Below are 23302 nucleotides of genomic sequence, written 5' to 3'. Positions count from 1 at the left end.
AAGAGGTGGAGTGAAAACTAAACTGGAAAACATCCTTTCTAAGTGCTATTTTTTAGGTTTTTTATCACACAGGAAGGGGCATCTGAACAGATTTTCAGCCCAAAAATGGAGCTTTTTTTGGACCGTTAATCTGTCACAGTACATGGGGAGATGAGAAATCCTTTCAATTTTAAACACAGGATAAAAATAAAAGGAGTACTTTTAAGGGTCTGAGTATTTCAATAGGGTTTATTATGCTGCTTTTTATTCCAAGACCGGCCATGTAGAAAGGAAGTTTTCTGTGCATTTTTTGTAATTTTTTGAAAACTGGGTAGTAACCAACTCTGTATTTTAAAAATTATGAAGCAAATTACTTTGTTCTAAGGAGTGATTTGCAGACCTGGTACAATAGGAAATGATCAGGAGTTGCAATACTTCATTAAAAAAATATACAGAGATTTCAAAAACACAATCAGTGAACAAGGAAGCTGAGAAGGAAATCAGGATTGACTCCTTCAGTGGTTGCATATGCAAGTTCACGGGGGAAAAAAAGGAGATTTCAGAAACTTCCCTCATCCAGTATATATGTTACAAGTGATGGTTTAAATGGACCAACAGCCTCATTAACTTAGCTCTTCTTTTTTCACAAGCAGATCCTTTTCATTGTCATCACTAACTTCTACTCTAGAATGGGAATTTTCTGTCTCATTTCTGTAGTATTTTTCCCAAATGTGTTCTACATTCCTTTTCCCTCCTCCTAGTGATCACTGGGACTTCTGCTGCTAGTACTCCTACTGATACAGTCTCTAACAAATAATGGAATCATCAGGCTCTGACTGGAGTCAAGTGCTGTGGGAAAGCTACACAAATATGCAAACTTTGTAATTCTAACTGCCACACCAAGCTATAGAGCCTGACTCTGATAATGAAGCACTGAAAGAGATGCTAGAATTGGAGAGGGATGAAGATTCTGGAAAGAAAAAGAGTAGAACAAACCTAAAATAAGTTTTGAAAAAATTCCACAGAAATCACAAGTGCTCTCACACTAGAGCAGCAGTTGGGCCCTGATTCAGCAAAGTACTGAAGCACATGCTAAAATGCATGCCTGTTTAGCAAAGCACTTAATCACATGCTGAGTGTTCAGCCAAATGAAGTAAAACAGACTTAAATGAATGCTTAAAATGAAACGTGTTTATGTATTTTGCTGAATCGGAGCCTTTGGCTGTGTCTACACTACAGAGCTTGCAGCGGTACAGCTGTGCCACTGCAACTGCGCCACGGTAAGGTCTCCTGTGCAGCTGCTCTATGCCGACGGGAGATTATGCCTACGTCAGCATAATTAAACCACCCCCAATGAGCGGCCCTCCAAACCGCTGCTTTTGTTGGTGAAACTTATGTTGGTCAGGGGTGTGTTTTTCCACACCCCTGATTGACAGAAGTTTTATCGAGAGAAATGCTAGTGTAGACAAAGCCTTAGTGATGACAAGGAAAAAGAACTACATGTGAAGGTGAACACCGAGGTTAGTGGTGCTGTTGGTGTGTTCAAAAGTTCATATGCATCAGTCTTGCCTTGCAACATATCTCACTGTTATAACCTTGGCTTTGCTGAGAAGAGACTGCCATTTGGGCTAAATTATGTTGTGGATTATTTTATGTGAAAAAGTGTTCACTAAGGAATGGATGATAGTACCAAACTGTGACCAGAATGGGGTTTGAACTCTGACAACAAAGGTTTGCTACCAAATCTTAGGTTCACATTAGGAAACACATATGGTCTGACTTTCAGAGGTGCTGACTACCAGGAGCTCCTATTGATGTTTGTACAGCTGCTCATCTCCCTTAAAAGTCAGGATAATACAATTGAACAGTTTACAATCCAGTCACCTGGTCCTACAAACATTTTACTCAGTTACATTACTCATATGTAACTTTGTTCAGATCTGCTTAATAATCCATACGTTTGGAGTCTAAATGGTGGCCATAACTGATATGTGAACATGCCACAAAGGCAAAAGGGCAAGGATGGGTATGGGGTACAGAGGTATAATTACCTGGCTATTCAGTGGGTGCAACAGCTTTCTGTTTTTTTTTTTTTTTTTTTTTTTAGCTGAAGTATAAATACACTCCTTTTTGGTTGGCTCTGTTGCATGAGTTAAATGTAACATTCTTCAGTAAGAGGACGGGGAGGTTGGCTCACTCCACATTGTCTCATTAATGGTCTCATTCTGCATATTATGCTTCACATCAGTTCTGTAGATATCAAGGCTTCCTAACTTCTCCTGGGCAGACTTCAAGATGCGCAGCTTTTGGGTATTAATTTCTGGCTGTACATTCTCAACTGTACATTCTGCATTGATTTTAATTAGACTTTCTTGACAGACAGATTCTTCCTATACTCCCACAATTCCTTTTCTCAATTGTGGTGGTACTGTTGTTCTTGACATTTTGTAGAATATGGGGCAAACTCTGCTCTCCTTTACTCCAGCATCAATCCAAGGTAATTCCACTGACTTCAGTGGAGATACTCTTAACTTGCTACGTTATAAGTGAGACCTGAATTTGCTTATATAATTGACAGTTGCATATATCTGAAGGGGGGTGGGTGGGAGGAATCACAGACATTTCCAAAAACAATGTTTGATCCTTGTCCTTAATGGATTTTTTGTCCATTAAAGAATGCATCAAGTGATGACTATGTGATAGGGAAAGTACAATTCTAAAGACATGGAAACGAGAATGGGACATTCGTAACAATCACACTTGCTGACAAGCATATATTGTCATTGTGGAAATCTAATTAGTTACGGCGGGGGTTGGTTTTCTTTTTCATCTTTTGTTTTTTATTACACCTCAACAGGGGGAATTCTAACTTTACATTTCCAACATTTTTTCTTTTTTTAAACAAAAAGTAGTTGATGGAATTTTGATGAAGTGGTGATTAATCCCAGACACTGTTGCCTTTTGTCAGTGATCAGTTGCAATTTATTTTCTGAAAACGAAAAGGGAGAAAAAATCTGTATTTTCCTATGTCTGAAGCCATGAGTTATAATGAATTGGTTTTCATTTGAGCAAAGGCATTTTCCTTTTTATAGGAAAGTGGGTCTTGCTTCCCTTTCCTCTGAAATGGGGATATTTTGAGGTATACAACACTTACATGTATTCTTATTTGTATCAAACTCTAAAATGTCAGTAGTTCAGCTCTCGCAGGTTAAAGTGACACCAGCTGTTGTTTAATGGGCTCTCACTTTTATTCTACAGAAAAATGCAAAGGAAGAGGAAGAGCAGGTTCACATTTTGATTCAGCTCGGAGACGGAGTAGAGCTGTCCTTTATCATATCTCCGGACACCTGCAAAGAAGAGAAAAGAACAAATTAAAAATTAATAATGTAGGTGTAATGCATATGTTTCATTTTCCCTCCTCTTTTTGGCACATATGTTCCCTTGCTGCTGAAAGAGCAGCAGATGCATTCACTAGCTTTACTAATTATTTTTCGTTTTCTTTGACATACATATTTGCAGTTTCTTTTAACGAATACACTGAAAAAGATCAGCACATACATAAGAGAAATCCCTAATCACAGTGTTGTCATAGCAAGAAGATTAAAGTATATGCCAGTGCAGTGCAGAGCAGCAGGTAGATAGCTTTGGCTGTGGTATTTCATTTGCAGTTTATGAACCAGGACAGGGTGTTTAGTCAGATTATAAGTACAGATATTTTTATCAAAGGAAAAGGCCTTATGAAATTTCTCAAAACTTAATTTTAGCTTCCAGTTTTCCCTATATAATTGCTTTTAATACCTTTTGCTAGACGATCCATGAATAGATTAAAGTAATAAAAACCTACATGTTACAAGAAATCGAGAAGGCGATTTCTCTGAGAAAACATTTGATTTGAATGTATCAAACTTGGTGCAGTACATAACCTGATGTGCTTGTAATTTAATTGCAGTAGAACTTTCTCTGTATTAAGAAAATCCTGGTGTTTATCTCAAAGTAACAGTAACTGACAAGTAAGTTAATAGAATACTCTGTGGATGTTGTATTTTTTTTAACTTTGTCAGTTTTGTTCAGCATCAGCCTTCTATTGTTATACTCCTGACTCCCCCTCCCAGAAGGCACAAAATAAAATAACTAAGTTCTGGGGAAAGCCCTTAGGCTTTTTTTAATATAAATTTTAACCAGTAAATAAAATAGCTAATTGTTACCATGATGCCCTAAATATCTACAATCTCCTTCCTATCAGTCAATCCCAAAGCATGTCTATATGCTGCACTGTGACAGCCGTTTGCCAAAGTGGTACTCAGAACCTCAAGAGCCAGATCCTCAGCTGCAGTAGACCAGCATCACACCATTGACACTGATGCTTATTTACTCCAGCTGAGGCTTTGGACCCAAGTCTCCGACACCTTTTGAACTTTAACCCCATATGAGGGACTCCTTTGTTTCCCCACCTCCAAACAGGTGAGTATTTAGAATCTTAGAGAGAATAGTCTTTCTGGGAATCTTAAAGCAATAGTACTAGTTATGCTTGTCCCACAACACTCCATGATGCCATATCAGCGCATTTAGTCTCTGCTGCCATTAAGCAGGACTCGTGGGCTCGGTCTCTGCCTCCTCAGCCCAGTGAATAAGACTGACTGCCAATTAAACCTTTGTTTAAACCCTTAAACCAATGTACATGATCCTAAGGGTATGTCTACACTATAAAATTAGGTCGAATTTATAGAAGGCGATATTTTAGAAGGCGATTTTATACAGTCGATTCTGTGTGTCCCCACACTAATGCACTAAGCGCATTAAGTCAGTGGCGTGCATCCACAGTACTGAGGCTAGCGTTCCACTGTGGGTAGCTGTCCCAAGTTCCCGCAGTCTCTGCCACCCATTGGAATTCTGGGTTAAGCTCCTAATGCCTGATAGGGCAAAAACATTGTCGCTGGTGGTTTTGGGTACACGTCATCGGTCGCCCCTCCCTCTGTGAAAGCAACGGCAGACAATCGTTTAGCGCCTTTTTTCCGTGCAGGCACCGTACTGCTTTCAGCAGACTGTACAGTAGGACTGCTAACCGTCGTCATCAAACCACCGCTTCCACTGCCACACCGCTTCCACTGCCACTGCTCTTCCGATGCTATGAATCCACCTCGCAGGTCCTCTATATGACTGTTGTCATCCACCGCTTACTCTGCCACTCTGCTCTCCTGGTGGTCTTGCAGGGCCGCTTCCGCTGCAACTCTGCTCAGCTGCTCTTGTCTCGCCATACCACGGCAAGCGTGCAGCCTGCTCAGCTGTTGTGTCCTAGCAGCAGACTGGTCAACCAAACACCGCTTCCTCTGGCACCCTGCTCTCCTGCAGACGCCATACCACAGCAAGCATGGAGCCCGCTCAGATCACTGTGGCAGTTATGAGCATTGTAAACACCTCGTGCGTTATCATGCAGTATATGCAGAACCTGCAAAAGCAGGAGAGGAGGCAATGGCAGCACGGTGACAAGAGTGATGAGGACATGGACACAGACTTCTCTCAAAGCACGGGCTCCGGCAATTTGGCCATCCTGGTGGCAATGGGGCAGGCTTCTGCAGTGGGATGCTGATTCTGGGCCGGGAAACAAAGACAGACTGGTGGGACCGCATAATGTTGCAGGTCTGGGATGATTCCCAGTGGCTGTGAAACTTTCGCATGCATAAGGGCACTTTCATGGAACTCTGTGACTTGCTTTGCCCTGTCCTGAAGCACAAGAATACCAAGATCAGAGCAGCCCTCACAGTTCACCAGCGAGTGGCAATAGCCCTCTGGAAGCTTGCAACACCAGACAGCTACCAGTCAGTCAGGAATCAATTTGGAGTGGGCAAATCTACTGTGGGGGCTGCTGTGATCCAAGTAACCAACGCAATCACTGAGCTGCTGCTATCAAGGGTAGTGACTCTGGGAAATGTGCAGGTCATAGTGGATGGCTTTGCTGCAATGGGATTCCCTAACTGTGGTGGGGCGATAGACGGAACGCATGTCCCTATCTTGGGACCGGACCACCAAGGCAGCCAGTACATAAACCGCAAAGGGTACTTTTCAGTGGCGCTGCAAGCACTGGTGGATCACAAGGGACGTTTCACCAACATCCATGTACAATGGCCGGAAAGGTACATGACGTTCGCATCTTCAGGAACTCTGGTCTGTTTGAACAGCTGCAGCAAGGGACTTACTTTCCAGACCAGAAAATAACTGTTGGGGATGTTGAAATGCCTATAGTTATCCTTGGGGACCCAGCCTACCACTTAATGCCATGGCTCATGAAGCCATACACAGGCACCCTGGACAGTAGTCAGGCGCTGTTCAACTATAGGCTGAGCAAGTGCAGAATGGTGGTAGAATGTGCATTTGGACGTTTAAAAGCACGCTGGCGCAGTTTACTGACTCGGTTAGACCTCAGCGAAACCAATATTTCCATTGTTGTTACTGCTTGCTGTGTGCTCCACAAGATCTGTGAGAGTAAGGGGGAGACATTTATGGCAGGGTGGGAAGTTGAGGCAAATCGCCTGGCCGCTGATTACGCGCAGCCAGACACCAGGGCGGTTAGAAGAGCACAGCAGGGTGCGCTGCACATCAGAGAAGCTTTGAAAACCAGTTTCATGGCTGACCAGGCTGTGGTGTGACAGTTCTGTTTGTTTCTCCTTGATGAAAACCCGCCCCCTTGGTTGACTCTACTTCCCTGTAAGCCAACTGCCCTCCCCTCTCCCCTTCGATCACAGCTTGCAGAGGCAATAAAGTCATTGTTGTTTCAAATTCATGCATTCTTTATTAATTCGTCACACAAATAGGGGGATAAATGCCAAGGTAGCCCGAGAAGGGTGGGGTGGTGGATGAGGGGAGGAGGGAAGGGCAAGGCCACACTGCACTTCAAAACTTATTCAATACCAGCCTTCTGTTGCTTGGGCATTCCTCTGGGGTGGAGTGGTTGGGTACCCAGAGCTGCCCCCCACCCCCGCATTCTTGGGCATGTGGGTGAGGAGGCTATGGCACTTGGGGAGGAGGGAAGTAGGTTACACAGGGGCTGCAGTGTCAGTCTGTGCTTTTCCTGCACCTCAACTATATGCCGGAGCATATCAGTTTGATCCTCCAGTAGCCTCAGCATTGAATCCCGCCTCCTTTCATCACGCTGCTGCCACCTCTCCTGTTGCTCCAGCCATCTATCCTCCCGTGTGTCCCTCCTGTCCTTGTGTTCATTTTGTGGTTTCCTGGACTCTGCCATTGTCTGCCTCCACGCATTCCGTTGGGCTCTTTCAGTTTGGGTGGACTGCATGAGCTCAGAGAACATTTCATCACAAGTGCTTTTTTTTTTTGCCTTCTTATCTGCGCTAGCCTCTGGATTGGAGTTGCTAGTCACAGCATTGAAATGTTTGCTGCTGCGGGAGGGAAAAAAGGGAGCTTAAAATTGAAGAAGACACATTGCCCATTTAAAAGGAGGGCTGATGTTTTCAGGTTATCGTGCAGCACAAACCCAGCTAACCCCCCCACACACCCAATTCTCTGGGATGATCGCTTCACCCGTCCCCACACCGCGTGGCTAACAGCGGGGATGATTTCTTTTCAACCACAGGCAAACAGCCCAGCAGGAATGGCCACCTCTGATGTCCCCTTAATAAAATTCCCCTGTTTCAACCAGGTGCCCATGAATGATATCACTCTCTTGAGGATAACGGAGAGAGATAAAGAACGAATGTTGCTTGAATGCCAGCAAACACTGGGACCACATGCTGCCATGCTTTCTTATGCAATGATTCCAGACTATGTGCTACTGGCCTGCCGTGGTAAAGCGCCCTACCATGGAGGACACAATAAATTTTGCAAAGGCTTTGGGAGTACCTCCAGGACAGCTTCATTGAGATGTCCCTGGAGGATTTCCGCCCCATCCCCAGACACGTTAACAGACTTTTCCAGTAGCTATACTGGCCACGAATGCATCCCAAGTCGTCAGGGCAAATTAATCATTAAACACACTTGCTTTTAAACTGTGTATTATATTTACAAAGATACGCTCACCAGAGCTGCCTTCTCCTCCTTCAAGGTCCAGGAGCCTGGGTTGGGAGGCTGTTGGATCCCGGGTGATAAACAATTCCTGGCTGTCGGGGAGAACGGTTTCTCTGCTTGCCTGATGTGTGCTATCTTCAACCTCCCCCTCCTCATCATCTTCCTCATCCCTGTTGTGTGAGATTGTACAGGGGTGGGGCAGTGGTAGGGGCACCCCCTAGAATTGCATGCAGCTCATCATAGAAGTGGCATGTCTGGGGCTCTGACCCAGAGTGGGCATTTGCTTCTTGGGTTTTTGGTAGGTTTGCCTAAGCTCCTTAAGTTTCAAGCAGCACTGCTGCGGGTCCCTGTAATAGCTTCTGTCCTTCGTGCCCTTGGAGATTTTTTCATATATTTGGCATTTCGTCTTTTGGAACGGAGTTCTGATAGCATGGATTCCTTTACCCATACAGCGATCAGATCCTGTACCTCCCATTCGGTTCGATTCTGGGACTCCATGATCACTTCTGCTGATGAGCTCTGCATGGTCACCTCTGCTGATGAGCTCGCCACACTGGCCAAACAGGAAATGAAATTCAGAAGTTCCCGGGGCTTTTCATGTCTACCTGGCCAGTGCATCCGTGTTGAGAGTGCTGTCCAGAGAGGTCAAATTGGAGCACTGTGGGATAGCTCCCAGAGGCCAATACTGTTGAATTGCATCCACACTAACCCAAATTCGACCTGGTGTTGTCGATTTCCTCGTCGGGGAGGAGTACAGAAATCGATTTTAAGAGCCCATTAAGTCGACAAAAATGGCTTCATTGTGTGGACGGGTGCAGGGTTAAATTGATCTAACTCTGCTAAATTCGTCCTAAACTGGTAGTGTAGACCAGGGCTAAGAGAAACAGAAACAAGACTAATTACTTAATTTTATGTGCCGAGCCCTGATATTTCTCATAATTCCTTAAACCTGAGGGGCAATGACACATCACTGACCGTAATAATATCACAGCCATCCATCTATTTCCCGGATGTCAAAGTGTGAAGATTGCACAGTGTTGTGGGCGGGGAATAAGGAGCTTACATAAAAGCTTGACCGAAGTGTGGTCCTTGCACTCATGGAAACTCAGAGACTGCTCCTGTAACAACTCCCTTTGGAGCACAGCAAAGGGCACAGGAAAAGGTGAAGAGTTAATAGAGCCATCCCACCCAGCCACCCAGACTTGCTAGGTAGCAAATCTGTCTGGCCATAGAAGGGGGAGTGTGCCTCACCTTTTAAAATGGCTTCCTGATGTATGAGCAAATTCTGAGAGGCATACTCAGAGGCTCTACTGGTGCAATGATAGGTTTCAGAGTAGCAGCCGTGTTAGTCTGTATCCGCAAAAAGAAAAGGAGTACTTGTGGCACCTTAGAGATTAACAAATTTATTTGAGCATAAGCTTTCGGGAGCTACAGCTCACTTCATCGGATGCATGTAGTGGAAAATACAGTGGGGAGATTTTATATACACAGAGAACATGAAACAATGGGTGTTACCATACACACGGTAATAAGAGTGATCAGGTAAGGTGAGCTTTAGGGCCTAATCACATCAGCCACACTATCAGAGGCTCATTCACCTGCACATCTACCAATGTGATATATGCCATCATGTGCCAGCAATGCCCCTCTGCCATGTGCATTGGCCAAAATGGACAGTCTCTGCGTAAAAGAATAAATAGACACAAATCAGACGTCAAGAATGAGAACATTCAAAAACCAGTCAGAGAACACTTCAGTCTCTTTGGTCACTGGATTACAGACCTAAAAGTGGCAATTCTTCAATAAAAAAACTTCAAAAACAGACTCCAACGAGAAACTGCTGAATTGGAATTAATTTGCAAACTGGATACAATTAACTTAGGCTTGAATAAAGACTGGGAGTGGATGGGTCATTACACAAAGTAAAACTGTTTCCCCATGTTTATTCCCCCCCACACACGCACACTGTTCCTCACATGTTCTTGTCCGCTGCTGGAAATGGCCCACTCTGATTATCACTACAAAAGGTCCCACCCACACCCCACTCTCCTGCTGGTAATAGCTCACCTTACCTGATCACTCTTGTTACAGTGTGTATGGTAACATCCATTGTTTCATGTTCTCTGTGTATATAGAATCTGGGTGGAACTTGGACTTGCTGACAAGGAGACTGGGGATAGGAGCTGGGGGAAACTGGGAATGACTGGACAAGTAGACTGGGAGTGGAGGATGCAGCCTGGGACAGAGCAGCCAGAGGTGGAGATTAGGACTGACTGGGTAAGGAGACTGGTGCCAGGCTGAAAAGCCTGAGGATTGGAGACTGGGACTGACTAGATGAGGACAGTAGGACAGGACTGAGGACCAAGATGGGGAAAAGACATAACTGAGAGAGAGTCAAGTAGGAGGGAATGGGACACAAAGAATCAAGTTTGAGGAGAACAGGCAGAAAAGTCTGTGCCCACAAGAGAATCTCCGCCCCTCTAGAGCCTGGGTTGGAACCCAAGATTCACAAATTTCACCATTCCTCTGCTGTCAGCAAATATCTATGAAACTACTGTCAAAGTGTCTTGTCACCCTCGAGTGCTGGTTCACATCTAGGATGACAACCTCCTACTGCTATCAGTAGGATATTCTGTTAGCTCAGATGACCTTGGTCTGTGTGGAGGATGTAAAGATTTCAACCCTGCTGATTCATGAGTGTCAATATGATTCCACATGATGGAATTTTACTTTTTTACTTTTTTAAACAAGCAGAAAATTGCCTACACTAAAATATGTTAAAAGAATGTTAAGGTTGCAAAGTCAAGCACTAAAATTAGGAAATGTCAGAATTAAGTTGGCTGTTTTACCTTAATTCGCTCCCCTTGTGTGTATGCATTATGATCCAGTCTTTAATTACATGATCCTGTGCTGTTTTTTTCTACAGGATCCCTCATTCCATGCGTGTGATGAACCTGCTCTGGGAATTGGTGAGGGTGGTATAGTGAAGGAGGCTGTTGTCTGTAGGACTCTTGATTCATTTGTTGCAGTAGTTGGAAGGTGTGTAGTGAATGAGGCAGGGCATTGGAGGAAGAGACTGGAGGGTCTCATGGTTAAAGCAGTGAATGCTGCCCTGGAGAACTGGATTCTATCCCTGCCTCTGCCACAGAGTTGCTCTGATGCTGGGCAAGTGGCTTAAAGCAAACCTCTCACAGGTGGTCACTGATTGTGTTCTTTGTTTTCTGCATCCCTGACTTGAGACCTAGGGGTCAGATTTGCAGAACTGTTGGGCACTCACAACAGCAACTGAAGTCAATGGGAACTGATTTGAATATATTAGTGCTATATAATGCTATATACTCTGAAAAATCAGGTCCAAGGTAGCTCAGATTGGGCATGCCAGATTAATGCAGGGGTACTGGAATAATTTGTATAGTGGGCTGCTGACAGCCATTGAACCAAAATGTAAACCGTATATATGATGGAAACCACTTCAAGCCAGCGGGTGCGGCAGCACCCCCAGCACCACTACTTCCAGCACCTATGAACTAATGGATACTTTTGACCTTAATTCGTCTGCCTTAGTTCCCCATCTATAAAATGGGGATTATACTATCCCCTCACCTTTACGGAGTGTTATGAAAATAAAGTAATGTTTGTGAAGCATTCATTAATTAGTGATGATTGACCTAGATAGGCCCATGAGGAAACTAGTAATTCTTTTTTCAGAGCAGGGTACAAATAGTGTGCAAATAATAAATAAAGGCCTGGGATCATAAATTCAATAATAGGGAGGAAAAAATATTGAACAGCAGCTAATTAAGTGAGCACCGTGCACTGAATGAAGCAGGGGTCATGTGGAAAAAATAGTATGTGACCACTTAATTAAAGACTGTATTGTAATGAATACACACAACTAAAGTTGCACAGGTGAGCTTAAGTCTGGCATTTGCTCACTTTGGGGAGCTTGACTGCAACCATAATGTTCTTTTAATGTATTTTTGTGTTTGTAACATAATATTCAATTTGAAAACAGAACAAAACTATTAAAGTTAATTTATAAAAATAATTTAGAAACAGATTTTGAATTTTATCAGCTGTTATTTTGCACCAACTGAAAGTTCTTGCTGTGGAAGTAAGGTGACATTAAATGAAAAATATGGCTTTGGACGTGGAGGGAAAAAAATACTTTTTCATCGGACTTGGTCTCTAGAAAACGAAAGATATAGTTCACTTGACTGAAGTCCTAAAATAGCTGTATATTAATGATTTCTAGTTTAATATATGGCCAAAGAGCCAAAATAGTCTCATCAAAGCTTTCAGTCTGCACGCTGAGGTTGATTTTTAACATGAACAAAACAATGTTAAAATAACCAAAGTCAATTGTGTATACACTGGGTGTTTAATCCAGCATCTTTTTCACACTCAGAACAGGTATCTAAAAGAATGTACCCAAGGTGTAGATTCATAGGTTATAAAACCAGAAGAGACAACTGTGATCATCTGTTCAGACTTCTTATGTAGCACAGGCCAAAGAACTTCTCTGAATTAATTTTCTGTTTGAAATAGAGAATATGTTTTAGAAAAACATCTAATCTTGATTTTTAAATTTCCAGTGATGGAGAATCTGCCACAAGCCTTGGTATATTGTTACAGTGGTTAATTACCCTCACAATTAAACAAGTTTGCCTTATTTATAGTCTGAATTTGTCTAGCTTAAGCTTCCAGCCATTGCATCAGGTTATACCTTTGCTACATTGAAGAGCTTTCTATTATAATTTTTTTGTTCCCCATGTAGGTATTTATTGACTGTAATCAAATCACCCTTTACCCTTCTCTTTGCTAATCTAAACATGCCAAGTTCCTTGAGTCTTTCACTATGAGATGTTTTTGAATCGTTTAATCATTGCTTTGGTTATTCTCTGAATCCTGCTCCAATTGATCAATATCCTTCTTGAATTGTGTACACGAGCTCTGGTCACATTGTTCCAATAGCAGTTGCACCAGTACCAGATACAAAGACATATAACTTGCCTGCTTCTACTTGATATTCCTTGTTTATCATAGAATCATAGAATATCAGGGTTGGAAGGGACCTCAGGAGGTCATCTAGTCCAACCCCCTGCTCAAAGCAGGACCGATCCCTGACTAAATCATTCCAGCCAGGGCTTTGTCAAGCCTGACCTTAAAAACTTCTAGGGAAGGAGATTCCACCACCTCCCTAGGTAACGCATTCCAGTGTTTCACCACCCTCCTAGTGAAAAAGTTTTTCCTAATATCCAACCTAAATTGCCCCCACTGCAACTTGAGATCATGACTCCTTGTTCTGTCATCTGCTACCACTGAGAACAGTCTAGAGCCATCCTCTTCGGAACCCCCTTTCAGGTAGTTGAAAGCAGCTATCAAATCCCCCCTCATTCTTCTCTTCTGAAGACTAAACATCCCCAGTTCCCTCAGCCTCTCCTCATAAGTCATGTGTTCCAGTCCCCTAATCATTTTTGTTGCCCTCTGCTGGGCTCTTTCCAATTTTTCCACATCCTTCTTGTAGTGTGGGGCCCAAAACTGGACACAGTACTCCAGATGAGGCCTCACCAATGTCGAATAGAGGGGAACGATCACGTCCCTCGATCTGCTGGCAATGCTCCTACTTATACATCCCAAAATGCCATTGGCCTTCTTGGCAACAAGGGCACATTGTTGACTCATATCCAACTTTTTGTCCACTGTAACTCCTAGGTCCTTTTCTGCAGAACTGCTGCCTAGCCATTCGGTCCCTAGTCTGTAGCGGTGCATTGGATTCTTCCATCCTAAGTGCAGGACTCTGCACTTGTCCTTGTTGAACCTCATCAGATTTCTTTTGGCCCAATTCTCCAATTTGTCTAAGTCCCTCTGTATCCTATCTCTACCCTCCAGCGTATCTACCACTCCTCCCAGTTTAGCATCATCTGCAAACTTGCTGAGGGTGCAATCCACACCATCCTCCAGATCATTTATGAAGATATTGAACAAAACTGGCCCCAGGCCCGACCCCTGGGGCACTCCACTTGATACCGGCTGCCAACTGGACATGGAGCCATTGATCACTACCCATTGAGCCCGACAATCTAGCCAACTTTCTATCCACCTTATAGTCCATTCATCCAGCCCATACTTCTTTAACTTGCTGGCAAGAATACTGTGGGAGACTGTGTCAAAAGCTTTGCTAAAGTCAAGGAACAACACGTTCACTGCTTTCTGTTCATCCACAGAGCCAGTTATCTCGTCATAGAAGGCAATTAGATTAGTCAGGCATGACTTGCCCTTAGTGAATCCATGCTGACTGTTCCTGATCACTTTCCTCTCCTCTAAGTGCTTCAGAATTGATTCCTTGAGGACCTGCTCCATGATTTTTCCAGGGACTGAGGTGAGGCTGACTGGCCTGTACTTCCCAGAATCCTCCTCCTTCCCTTTTTTAAAGATGGGCACTACATTAGCCTTTTTCCAGTCATCTGGGACCTCCCCCGATCGCCATGAGTTTTCAGAGATAATGGCCAATGGCTCTGCAATCACATCCGCCAACTCCTTTAGCACTCTCGGATGCAACGCATCTGGCCCCATGGACTTGTGCTCGTCCAGCTTTTCTAAGTAGTCCCGAACCACTTCTTTCTCCACAGAGGGCTGGTCACCTTCTCCCCATGCTGTGCTGCCCAGTGCAGTAGTCTGGGAGCTGACCTTGTTCGTGAAGACAGAGGCAAAAAAAGCATTGAGTACATTAGCTTTTTCCACATCCTCTGTCACTAGGTTGCCTCCCTCATTCAGTAAGGGGCCCACACTTTCCTTGACTTTCTTCTTGTTGCTAACATACCTGAAGAAGCCCTTCTTGTTACTCTTGACATCTCTTGCTAGCTGCAACTCCAAGTGTGATTTGGCTTTCCTGATTTCACTCCTGCAAGCCCGAGCAATATTTTTATACTCATCCCTGGTCATTTGTCCAATCTTCCACTTCTTGTAAGCTTCTTTTTTGTATTTAAGAGCAGCAAGGATTTCACTGTTAAGCCAAGCTGGTCACCTGCCATATTTACTATTCTTTCTACACATCGGGATGGTTTGTCCCTGTAACCTCAATAAGGATTCTTTAAAATACAGCCAGCTCTCCTGGACTCCTTTCCCCCTCATGTTATTCTCCCAGGGGATCTTGCCCATCAGTTGCCTGAGAGAGTCAAAGTCTGCTTTTCTGAAGTCCAGGGTCCGTATTCTGCTGCTCTCCTTTCTTCCTTGTGTTAGGATCCTGAACTCGACCATTTCATGGTCACTGCCTCCCAGGTTCCCATCCACTTTTGCTTCCCCTACTAATTCTTCCCGGTTTGTGAGCAGCAGGTCAAGAAGAGCTCTGCCCCTAGCTGGTTCCTCCAGCACTTGCACCAGGAAATTGTCCCCTACATTTTCCAAAAAATTCCTGGATTGCCTGTGCACCGCTGTATTGCTCTCCCAGCAGGTATCAGGGTGATTGAAGTCTCCCATGAGAACCAGGGCCTGCGATCTAGTAACTTCTGCGAGTTGCCGGAAGAAAGCCTCGTCCACCTCATCCCCCTGGTCTGGTGGTCTGTAGTAGACTCCCACCACGACATCACCCTTTATACATCCCAGGATCACAATAGTCATTTAGGCATCACACTGGGAGCTCCCATTCAGATGATTATCCACATGACTTGCAAGTCTTTTTCAGTCCACCATGCTGAAAGTATGGCCTACATACTTATGGTTGACGGTAGAAAAGAAGGAAGAGGCACCAATTGTTAAGCCTCTATGGTCTAAAGCATAGTTAGTTTGGTTTGGTTTTTTTATACACATGGAAGGACCCAACTACCCTTGTAACCAATCAATTTAAGAAATCAAGTTTCAGAGTAGCAGCCATGTTAGTCTGCATCCGCAAAAAGAACAGGAGGACTTGTGGCTCCTTAGAGACTAACAAATTTATTTGAGCATAAGCTTTTGTGGGCTAAAACCCACCTCATCGGATGCATGCAGTGGAAAATACAGTAGGAAGATATATACACAGAGAACATGAAACAATGGGTGTTATACACACTATAACATATAACACCCATTGTTTCATGTTCTCTGTGTATATATCTTCCTACTGTATTTTCCACTGCATGCATCTGATGAAGTGGGTTTTAGCCCACGAAAGCTTATGCTCAAATATATTTGTTATTCTCTAAGGTGCCACAAGCCCTACTGTTCTTTTTAAGAAATCAAGAGGCTGCAGTGAAAACATCAGAAGTGTATGTAGCTAAATGGAAAATTCTAGCGCATATGGATAACATATTTGAGAAGTAGCAGAATGTCAAATGTCTTAGGATTTATGCTATATTAGCCATTTTTGGACACTGTCCCTCTGTTCAATAGGTTAGTATTGAGGTTGGTGTTTTAGGCACAGGCAGTGCTTCCGTTCCTCCCACATTATTTTTGACTCACTGAAATTAAATATATTATAGTACCATTTTCATTACAAAGGATCATTACACTGAGCTATGGAGCTGTAAAATTGCAGTGTAGATCCTAGAGCTTGGGCCCAAACATCTACATTGCAAATTTTACAGCCCCATAGCCCCAGCCCTGCATGCCCAAGTCAGCTGACTTGGGCCAGCCCTGGGTGTTTAATTGCAGTGCAGACTACACTCTGTGCACTGCAGAGCTTGGGGGAGATATTGTGGTCTGCACTATCCCACGCTCAGGGCTGTGCTTTAAAGGCACATCCTTGCCCTGAATGAGAGAGCACATTTGTGTATCAATAGAAGGACTTAACTGACTATATTCACAACTAGAATTGTCCTAGAGCCTGACTTGTCTAACCTGTGATTTTTCCCCGCAAGCTACAGTAACTCTGGTGTTCTCAGCAATATTACAATGGTAGCTCTAAGGCACTGCTGATCACATTAGACATGCTGCATTGTCCCTTGTCTTTCCCATTGCTTTGTCAGTTCCTAAGAGAAAAAAATAATAATTCAGGAACTTAAACGCGAACTAAGATTTGTGAAAAGATGAAGATAAGGACTATGGAAGTTATAATCAAGAACTTAAAGCAGAGGAACAAACTTAGTTCTTCCTGCTTAGGGAAAATAATTTCAACAGCTGTACTGCAATATAATTAAACTCACCCAGGCCTATGACAAGGACAAACAAGAAACCACCAAGAGCTGTGAAAAAGCACAACAGAAGAAAGATTTTTAGAGCAGTATACTTAGGAGAAAGAACAACTCTTTTAGGTTTATGAAACTCTGTCATGTGTATAGGACGACCTAGAGGAGTCTAACAAAGAGACTGCTCTCAAGAATGATATGGAGTATCAGCCTGTAAAGAATATTCACTGGAATATTCTTTGAGCGAGAACTTTGAGAAAATGAGAGAGAAAACATGAAGATTCAGTTAGAAGAAAAAAGATTTTCTGTGTGTGTGTGTGTGTGTGTAATTACAATTTTTATTTTGTTAGCATCTAAAGGCCAAAGTGAGATTGGGATCCCAATACACTAGGTGCTATATACACACACGTAAAAGATAGTCCCTGCCATGAAGAGCTGATAATCTAAATAAACAAATCAGACAAAAGATGGAAAGGGAAATGGAGGGATTGATCAAAAGGTCATACAGCAGGTCAGTGGGAAGAGAAACCTAGTCCTCTGACTTATGGGCTAGCGCACTATCTTAAGGATCATACGGCCTCTCAAGTACAATTACGAATGTTTACTAGATTTCCCTGGAAATTTCCCTGGGATCGGGCTAGCGCAAAATAATCCAAAAAGAATTGCAGAGATCAAGTATTCCAGGCCAGTGGAAGCAGCTGTGTTAACATATTATTCTGCTGGGGAGGCACTTCAATTACACCTTTTTGCCCACCAGGGGCAGCTGTGGTGCCAGAAGAAAGGGCAGCTGGCTCACCGCGGGATCAGCCAGCTGTGGAGAGGGAGGGGGAATTTTGGCCTTGCCACCCCACTCCTCCCCCCACTTCTACAAAGATTCCAGCACCCTTGCTGTGATCCTTCCTCTGAAGCATCAAGAATTACTGCTGTTGGAGATAGGCCACTGGGCATGGGGGGCCAGTACTCTGAGATGAGGCCGAGCATTCTCTCTCTCGGGTGCTTGACTGGGTGGTTCTTGCTCACATGCTCAGGAAGATGATTTCCTCCTAGGTCAGACTGGCAGTGACCTTGTTCTTCTGGTTGGTGGTTTGGTTTGTTTGCCTTCGTCTGCAAAGGCAGGTGCAGTTCTTATGGGTATATCTCAATCAATTTCCTCACACTACAAGGGCCTTTGGGCATCACTGCACTTCAGTCCCTCCTCTTTTCTGCCTGTGACACAATAGTTTAGTCTTGTGCAGGCTGTAATACCTTCGTCTAATTCAGATTGGTGGGTGTAGCATGTGGGTTGTTGGGCGGTGTTGGTGGCCTGTGATATATCCGAGGTCAGACTGGATGATCTGAAGGTCCCTTCTTTGGACTTAAACTATATTTGGCAAGTGGGGGGAAAAAAACCCCACAGGTTCAGCAGCTGCAAAAATGGATTACTGTTGCAGAGTTCAAAGCTAACCTAGCAAGATCTATGAAGTAATTTGAGTAATTGTAGGAAAAAGATAGAGCTAGTGTTTGCCACTGCAGAAGAGAAGTGGGAGAAAGGTCATGGAGAAATGGTGAATTTTAAGTTCGCTTCAGTAAACATTAAACAAAAGGAGCTGGAAGAGAAGATACTGCTCAAAGGAGAACTAGAACTAATACAAAGAGGAACACTTTAAACTGTCTGATTAAAAATTAACTGACAGCAGCCTGGACTTAGTGGAATTTAGGAAAACAGGATGAAGCTGTTGAAAACCAGAACAAGGCAAAAGCTCAGATTAGTGCAACATGAAAAGGTCCATGAAATAGATGCTGCTGTTCAGCGGAGAAGACTTTTTTTTTTTAAAAAAAACTGAAAGATGAAGGGACCGAAAATGAGGGAATTGGGAGATGTATTTGAATCTGAAATTTGTATAATACAGATGAACGTGGTACTTGAGCAATCCTATTTTTTCATGCTCTTTTTCTTTTTCTTTCTTTTTCTGTTTTAAAAACAAATGTGGTGTTTTTGTAGCCAGTTTTCATGATGTCTGTTCCAACTTCATTGTATGTTTAAAAGGAATGCTACTTTCACCCTGGGGATGGGCAGAAGGAGAAAAATTTGGGGACAAAATCTGATCTCGAATACACTGGCATGAATCCAGAGTAATGTCAGTAGACTGATGTAACTAAGATCAGAGTCTGTCCATTTCTGAAATGCAAATTGCTTTTTCTGGAAAGGTGAGCTCTGTGCTTTGCTAAATTAACTTAATGAAGATTCTTTGCACTTAGGGTCCAACCATGCCCCCATAGGAGTTTATTGGAAGGGACCATGCATATTAGTTCAGTTTCATATATGGTAGAGCAAGCATTAGTCAGTTTGGTTCAGCTCTTTTACAGACTGCTTATCTGTGAGCTAAGGCATATCTTCCACCAGAAGCTTTCAATGATTCACATCAATCAAAAGCACAGACCCAAACCTAAATTCAAATTCAGTGTACTTGAGGAACAGGATGTTTACTGAGTCATAACATTAATGTACACATTCCATAAATGCTGCTTACTGCAGTTAGAATTGATGCTTTTAATTTTTGAACTGTATGTTGTAGTAATAATATCCAGTACTCCAAACTTCTTTGGTGCAAATATGGAATGTGCATTAGTTCTGCTAGCCCCCGCAACCCCCCCAGGAAAATATTCACCAGCAAAAGAACTGAAATAAAAAAATATTCATTAGCAAATTATTGCCTTTGTGGGGCAGTTAACTTAAAACTTGTATAATGATCTTGGAAATCCTTATGTAAGAAATGAGACCACTACAGAAGTCAAGGTTTCTTGGATCAGACCAATTATAAAGTTGGTGTGAAATCCCCTTTTTGTATAATGCAAGAATAAATCTTGGCACTACTTTGTCAGGCCTAAATCTTTTATCAGTTTAAACTACTTCATATCATGCTAAAGTGAAATACAGTATGTGTGTGTGCGCCTGTCTGTCTCGTGTAAATTGAAACAAACTTTCCTTTTCTTACAAGAAGGTAGTATGATTAATTCATAACAATTTGAGTGAATTTCACTTCTTTTTCTTTTTATGAATGATCTGCAAACAGATTTTTCCCCAAATTTGTTTTTGAAAATTGTTTGCCAGATAAATTCTTCAAATAATTCTGTGTCTGTAGTTTGTTCACAGGTGGTTCATTGTGAAAATTGGTATATTAAGCTGAAGTAGTTTTGATTGGCTGTGTAGGTCATGTGTTGTATTTCTGTTCCCCAACTGAATGAATGTAACTCTCAAGGTCAAATTCCAGTGATGTTTGCTATAGCTTATGAATGGAAAATCCACTTTCCTTTGATATTCTGCAATATTTGCTTAACTTTCACTGTTTGGGAAAATATTCTAGCAAATGATTTTGTTTGTTAGGCGTATTCATAGAGTGAACACAAAAGGGTTTACAAATACACTCAAAATGAATCTGTTTGTAAATTTGAATGATTATTTGCCAAAAAAACGTTTTGCAGTATTTGCCCAACTGTAAGTGCCACCCATATTTCTTGGCTCTTTTTATAACATGAAAGATCAAATTAATTGAAATATAATCTGAGGTCAGATATTTTTTCCTAACTTCTCCCATTCTTTCTTTCAGAATGTTTTTGTAGATAAACCAGCATTTCCGGAATACAAAGTTTCAGATGCAAAAAAGTCCAAATTCATACTGTTGCATTTTAGCACTTTTAAAGCTGGCTGGGACTGGCTTATTTTACTGGCAACGTTTTATGTTGCTGTGACTGTACCTTATAATGTTTGCTTTATTGGCAATGATGAGCTATCTACAACTCGAAGCACAACTGTCAGTGACATTGCAGTGGAAATTCTTTTTATCATAGGTAAGATATATTTTTCTGCTTTCTGAATTTTGTTTTTTTATAGAATATCTAAATTTAATGTAAAAAGATGCAGTAATGATCAGACAATTATATCACTTTTTAAAATATTCAGTTTCTCAGCAGCATGTCCTAACAGGGTTCTTTTTTAACAGATATTTGGTGGTTTCTTTGTTCTGTGATACAGCATGGCCAGAAGGCAGCAGGAGAGTGATATAGGAGAGATATGTAAGTCCCAAGATGAGGAGAAGCCTTATTCCCTGTAGAGGGAAGAAAGGTTTCTATAGATTAATTAAAAGTACCTGAAGCTAATTAGAGCACCTGAAGCTAGTCACCTGATAAAACCTCCTTGTGTCAATCAGTCAGGGGAAGGAGTTGGAGCAGAGAGCAGTCTGGAGAAGTGCCATAGTTGGCTAGAAGGCCAAGACACTAGGTATAGAGACACCTGGCTTGTGCAGAGAGAGAGGGCAGGAAGCCTCACAAGCTGAAGAGCAGGAGAGGGAAGTAGCCCACGGGAAGGAATCACTAGTTCAAGTGGTTTACCACTATCCCTAGGGCCCCTGGGCTGAGACCCAGAGTAGAGGGCGGGCCTGGGTCCCTCCCTCTCCACTACCCTTCTCTGTGTTACTAGTGGGACAGTAGATACCCTAGTTCAGGGGCAGGAAACCATGCCCTGAACCCCCCCAAGAAGAGGAAGCGTGGGACCCATCACAACTGTACCGGCAGTTTGCCACGGTTCTTATATATTTATCATGCCACTTACCAAAATGTGGTTTCTAGTTAGGCTTGTTATTATAGTTTCAGTGGGAGAGCTGCTTAAAAAAAGTGGTGCAATATGATTTTCATATTGGAAATTATCTCCCTGTTTCATTACCATACAGGCCACGTTAGTACTGTTGATTATGTTCTGTAATCCACCTGAATGGTGGTATTTGAAGTGTAAATTTTGCTTTTTTGCTCGTCCCATTTCAGATTCTTAACTGATTTTTGTTTTATGAACCCTCTTGTAATTATATCTCCAAAACACTGGGGTAAAAATATAATATATTGGGAAATAGGATTATTCCTGCTGGCTCTTTTGTGATGCACAGAATTTCCCTTTTTTAAAGATTCATTCCTTTTTTTTATGAACACAGAAAAACTGATCATAGGCCTTTGAGTATAACAGGAAGGGTCTTTGAACTTTTTGTAGTTCAAATACAGTTCTATATCTATTGTTTAAAAAATATGTAGCTACACTGCATAAAGAGTATAAGTACAATTCTGGTGCCAATACATAGCTGTAAGGCCTTTTTTTTTTTTTTTTTTTTTTTGGAGAAACATGGAAAGTTTAATAGGATTTTATTTAACCCACAGAGACATGGGAATGTGATATGGTAGAAAGGAAAGGATGTGGAGGAGGGAATAAAATTATCAGCAGAGTAGAGGAATCTTAAAAGAAAATATCTAAAGTACAAAATAAAATGGGAATTTTTTTTTAACAGAAAAAGTATGGTGATTTGGAATGAGGGGTTAGCTCATGCATGAGAAATAAGAACAAAATCCGAACTACTTATACACCAAATATAGCCTATTTTTAAAGAAGAAAATGGGGGAAAGGGGAAGTTTTTCTTAAGATCATCTTGAAAAATGTTTCTTCCCCTTTACTGATAGAAATTTAACTAAATTTAATATAAGAATAGCTAGCAGAAATGATGCTTAATGGAAGACTCTGAAACATTTGTCTCTTCACCTTTGGAAGTAGAGTTCAAATGCAGATTTAAGGTAAAATTCTTCTCCCTGATACTCATGGTGGTTCTCCACTGACTATTATTCTTTATTTATTCCCTGTTAATTGCTCACATTATCCTCAACCATTGTAGAATATGCAATAGAGATATACGTTCTGTGATGCAAATCAGACAGAATTTTTGTCCTTTGTAAAATGTGTGAGGTTTTCGCTAATCAGTTATGAAGTGACTACAGATTACATTATAAAAAGTGCAAAAACAAATCAATTCCATTAGAGAGAGAGAGTGTAAAAATAATGTAGATTTAAGGTTAAAATAACCGGATGATCACAGGTTCCCTTACCATACAGAATGCAGATAACTGGTTGATGTTATGACTGAGTAACTGGAATCTGAGTATGAGAAAACATACACTGCGTCTATCTGATTTATGTGTAGTGTTCTTCATATGTAGCAAGACAGAAGATTTATGGCCCAGCACTCCCTTTTTCTTTCAGTTCCTGGGTAGAAATACACAACTTTGATATCAATACATCAACAATGATGTATCCATGATGCATGCAGCAAATGTTCTTTTTATTTTTCCTGACTTCTCTGATCTTTGCCTGCTATTTTTTGTGCCAGCTTTTGGCTTTGTGATATAGTGAG

At 42.1% G+C, this 23302-nt stretch overlaps 1 protein-coding gene across 1 annotated transcript in view; it reads left to right on the top strand.

The window, feature by feature from the left end:
* The window catches only part of KCNH8 (potassium voltage-gated channel subfamily H member 8), a 382295-nt gene that overhangs the window by 182738 nt on the left and 176255 nt on the right, over positions 1 to 23302 (top strand). Inside the window, exons 4-5 of the mRNA XM_074945675.1 lie at positions 3238 to 3365; positions 20687 to 20927. Coding sequence (XP_074801776.1) covers positions 3238 to 3365; positions 20687 to 20927 — 369 coding nt within the window. The remainder of the gene's footprint in view (positions 1 to 3237; positions 3366 to 20686; positions 20928 to 23302) is intronic.

Source organism: Natator depressus, chromosome 2, assembly GCF_965152275.1.
Source record: "Natator depressus isolate rNatDep1 chromosome 2, rNatDep2.hap1, whole genome shotgun sequence".
NCBI lineage: Eukaryota > Metazoa > Chordata > Testudines > Cheloniidae > Natator > Natator depressus.
The sequence above is the reverse complement of the archived record's forward strand: the minus strand, read 5'-3'. Positions and strand labels throughout refer to the sequence as shown.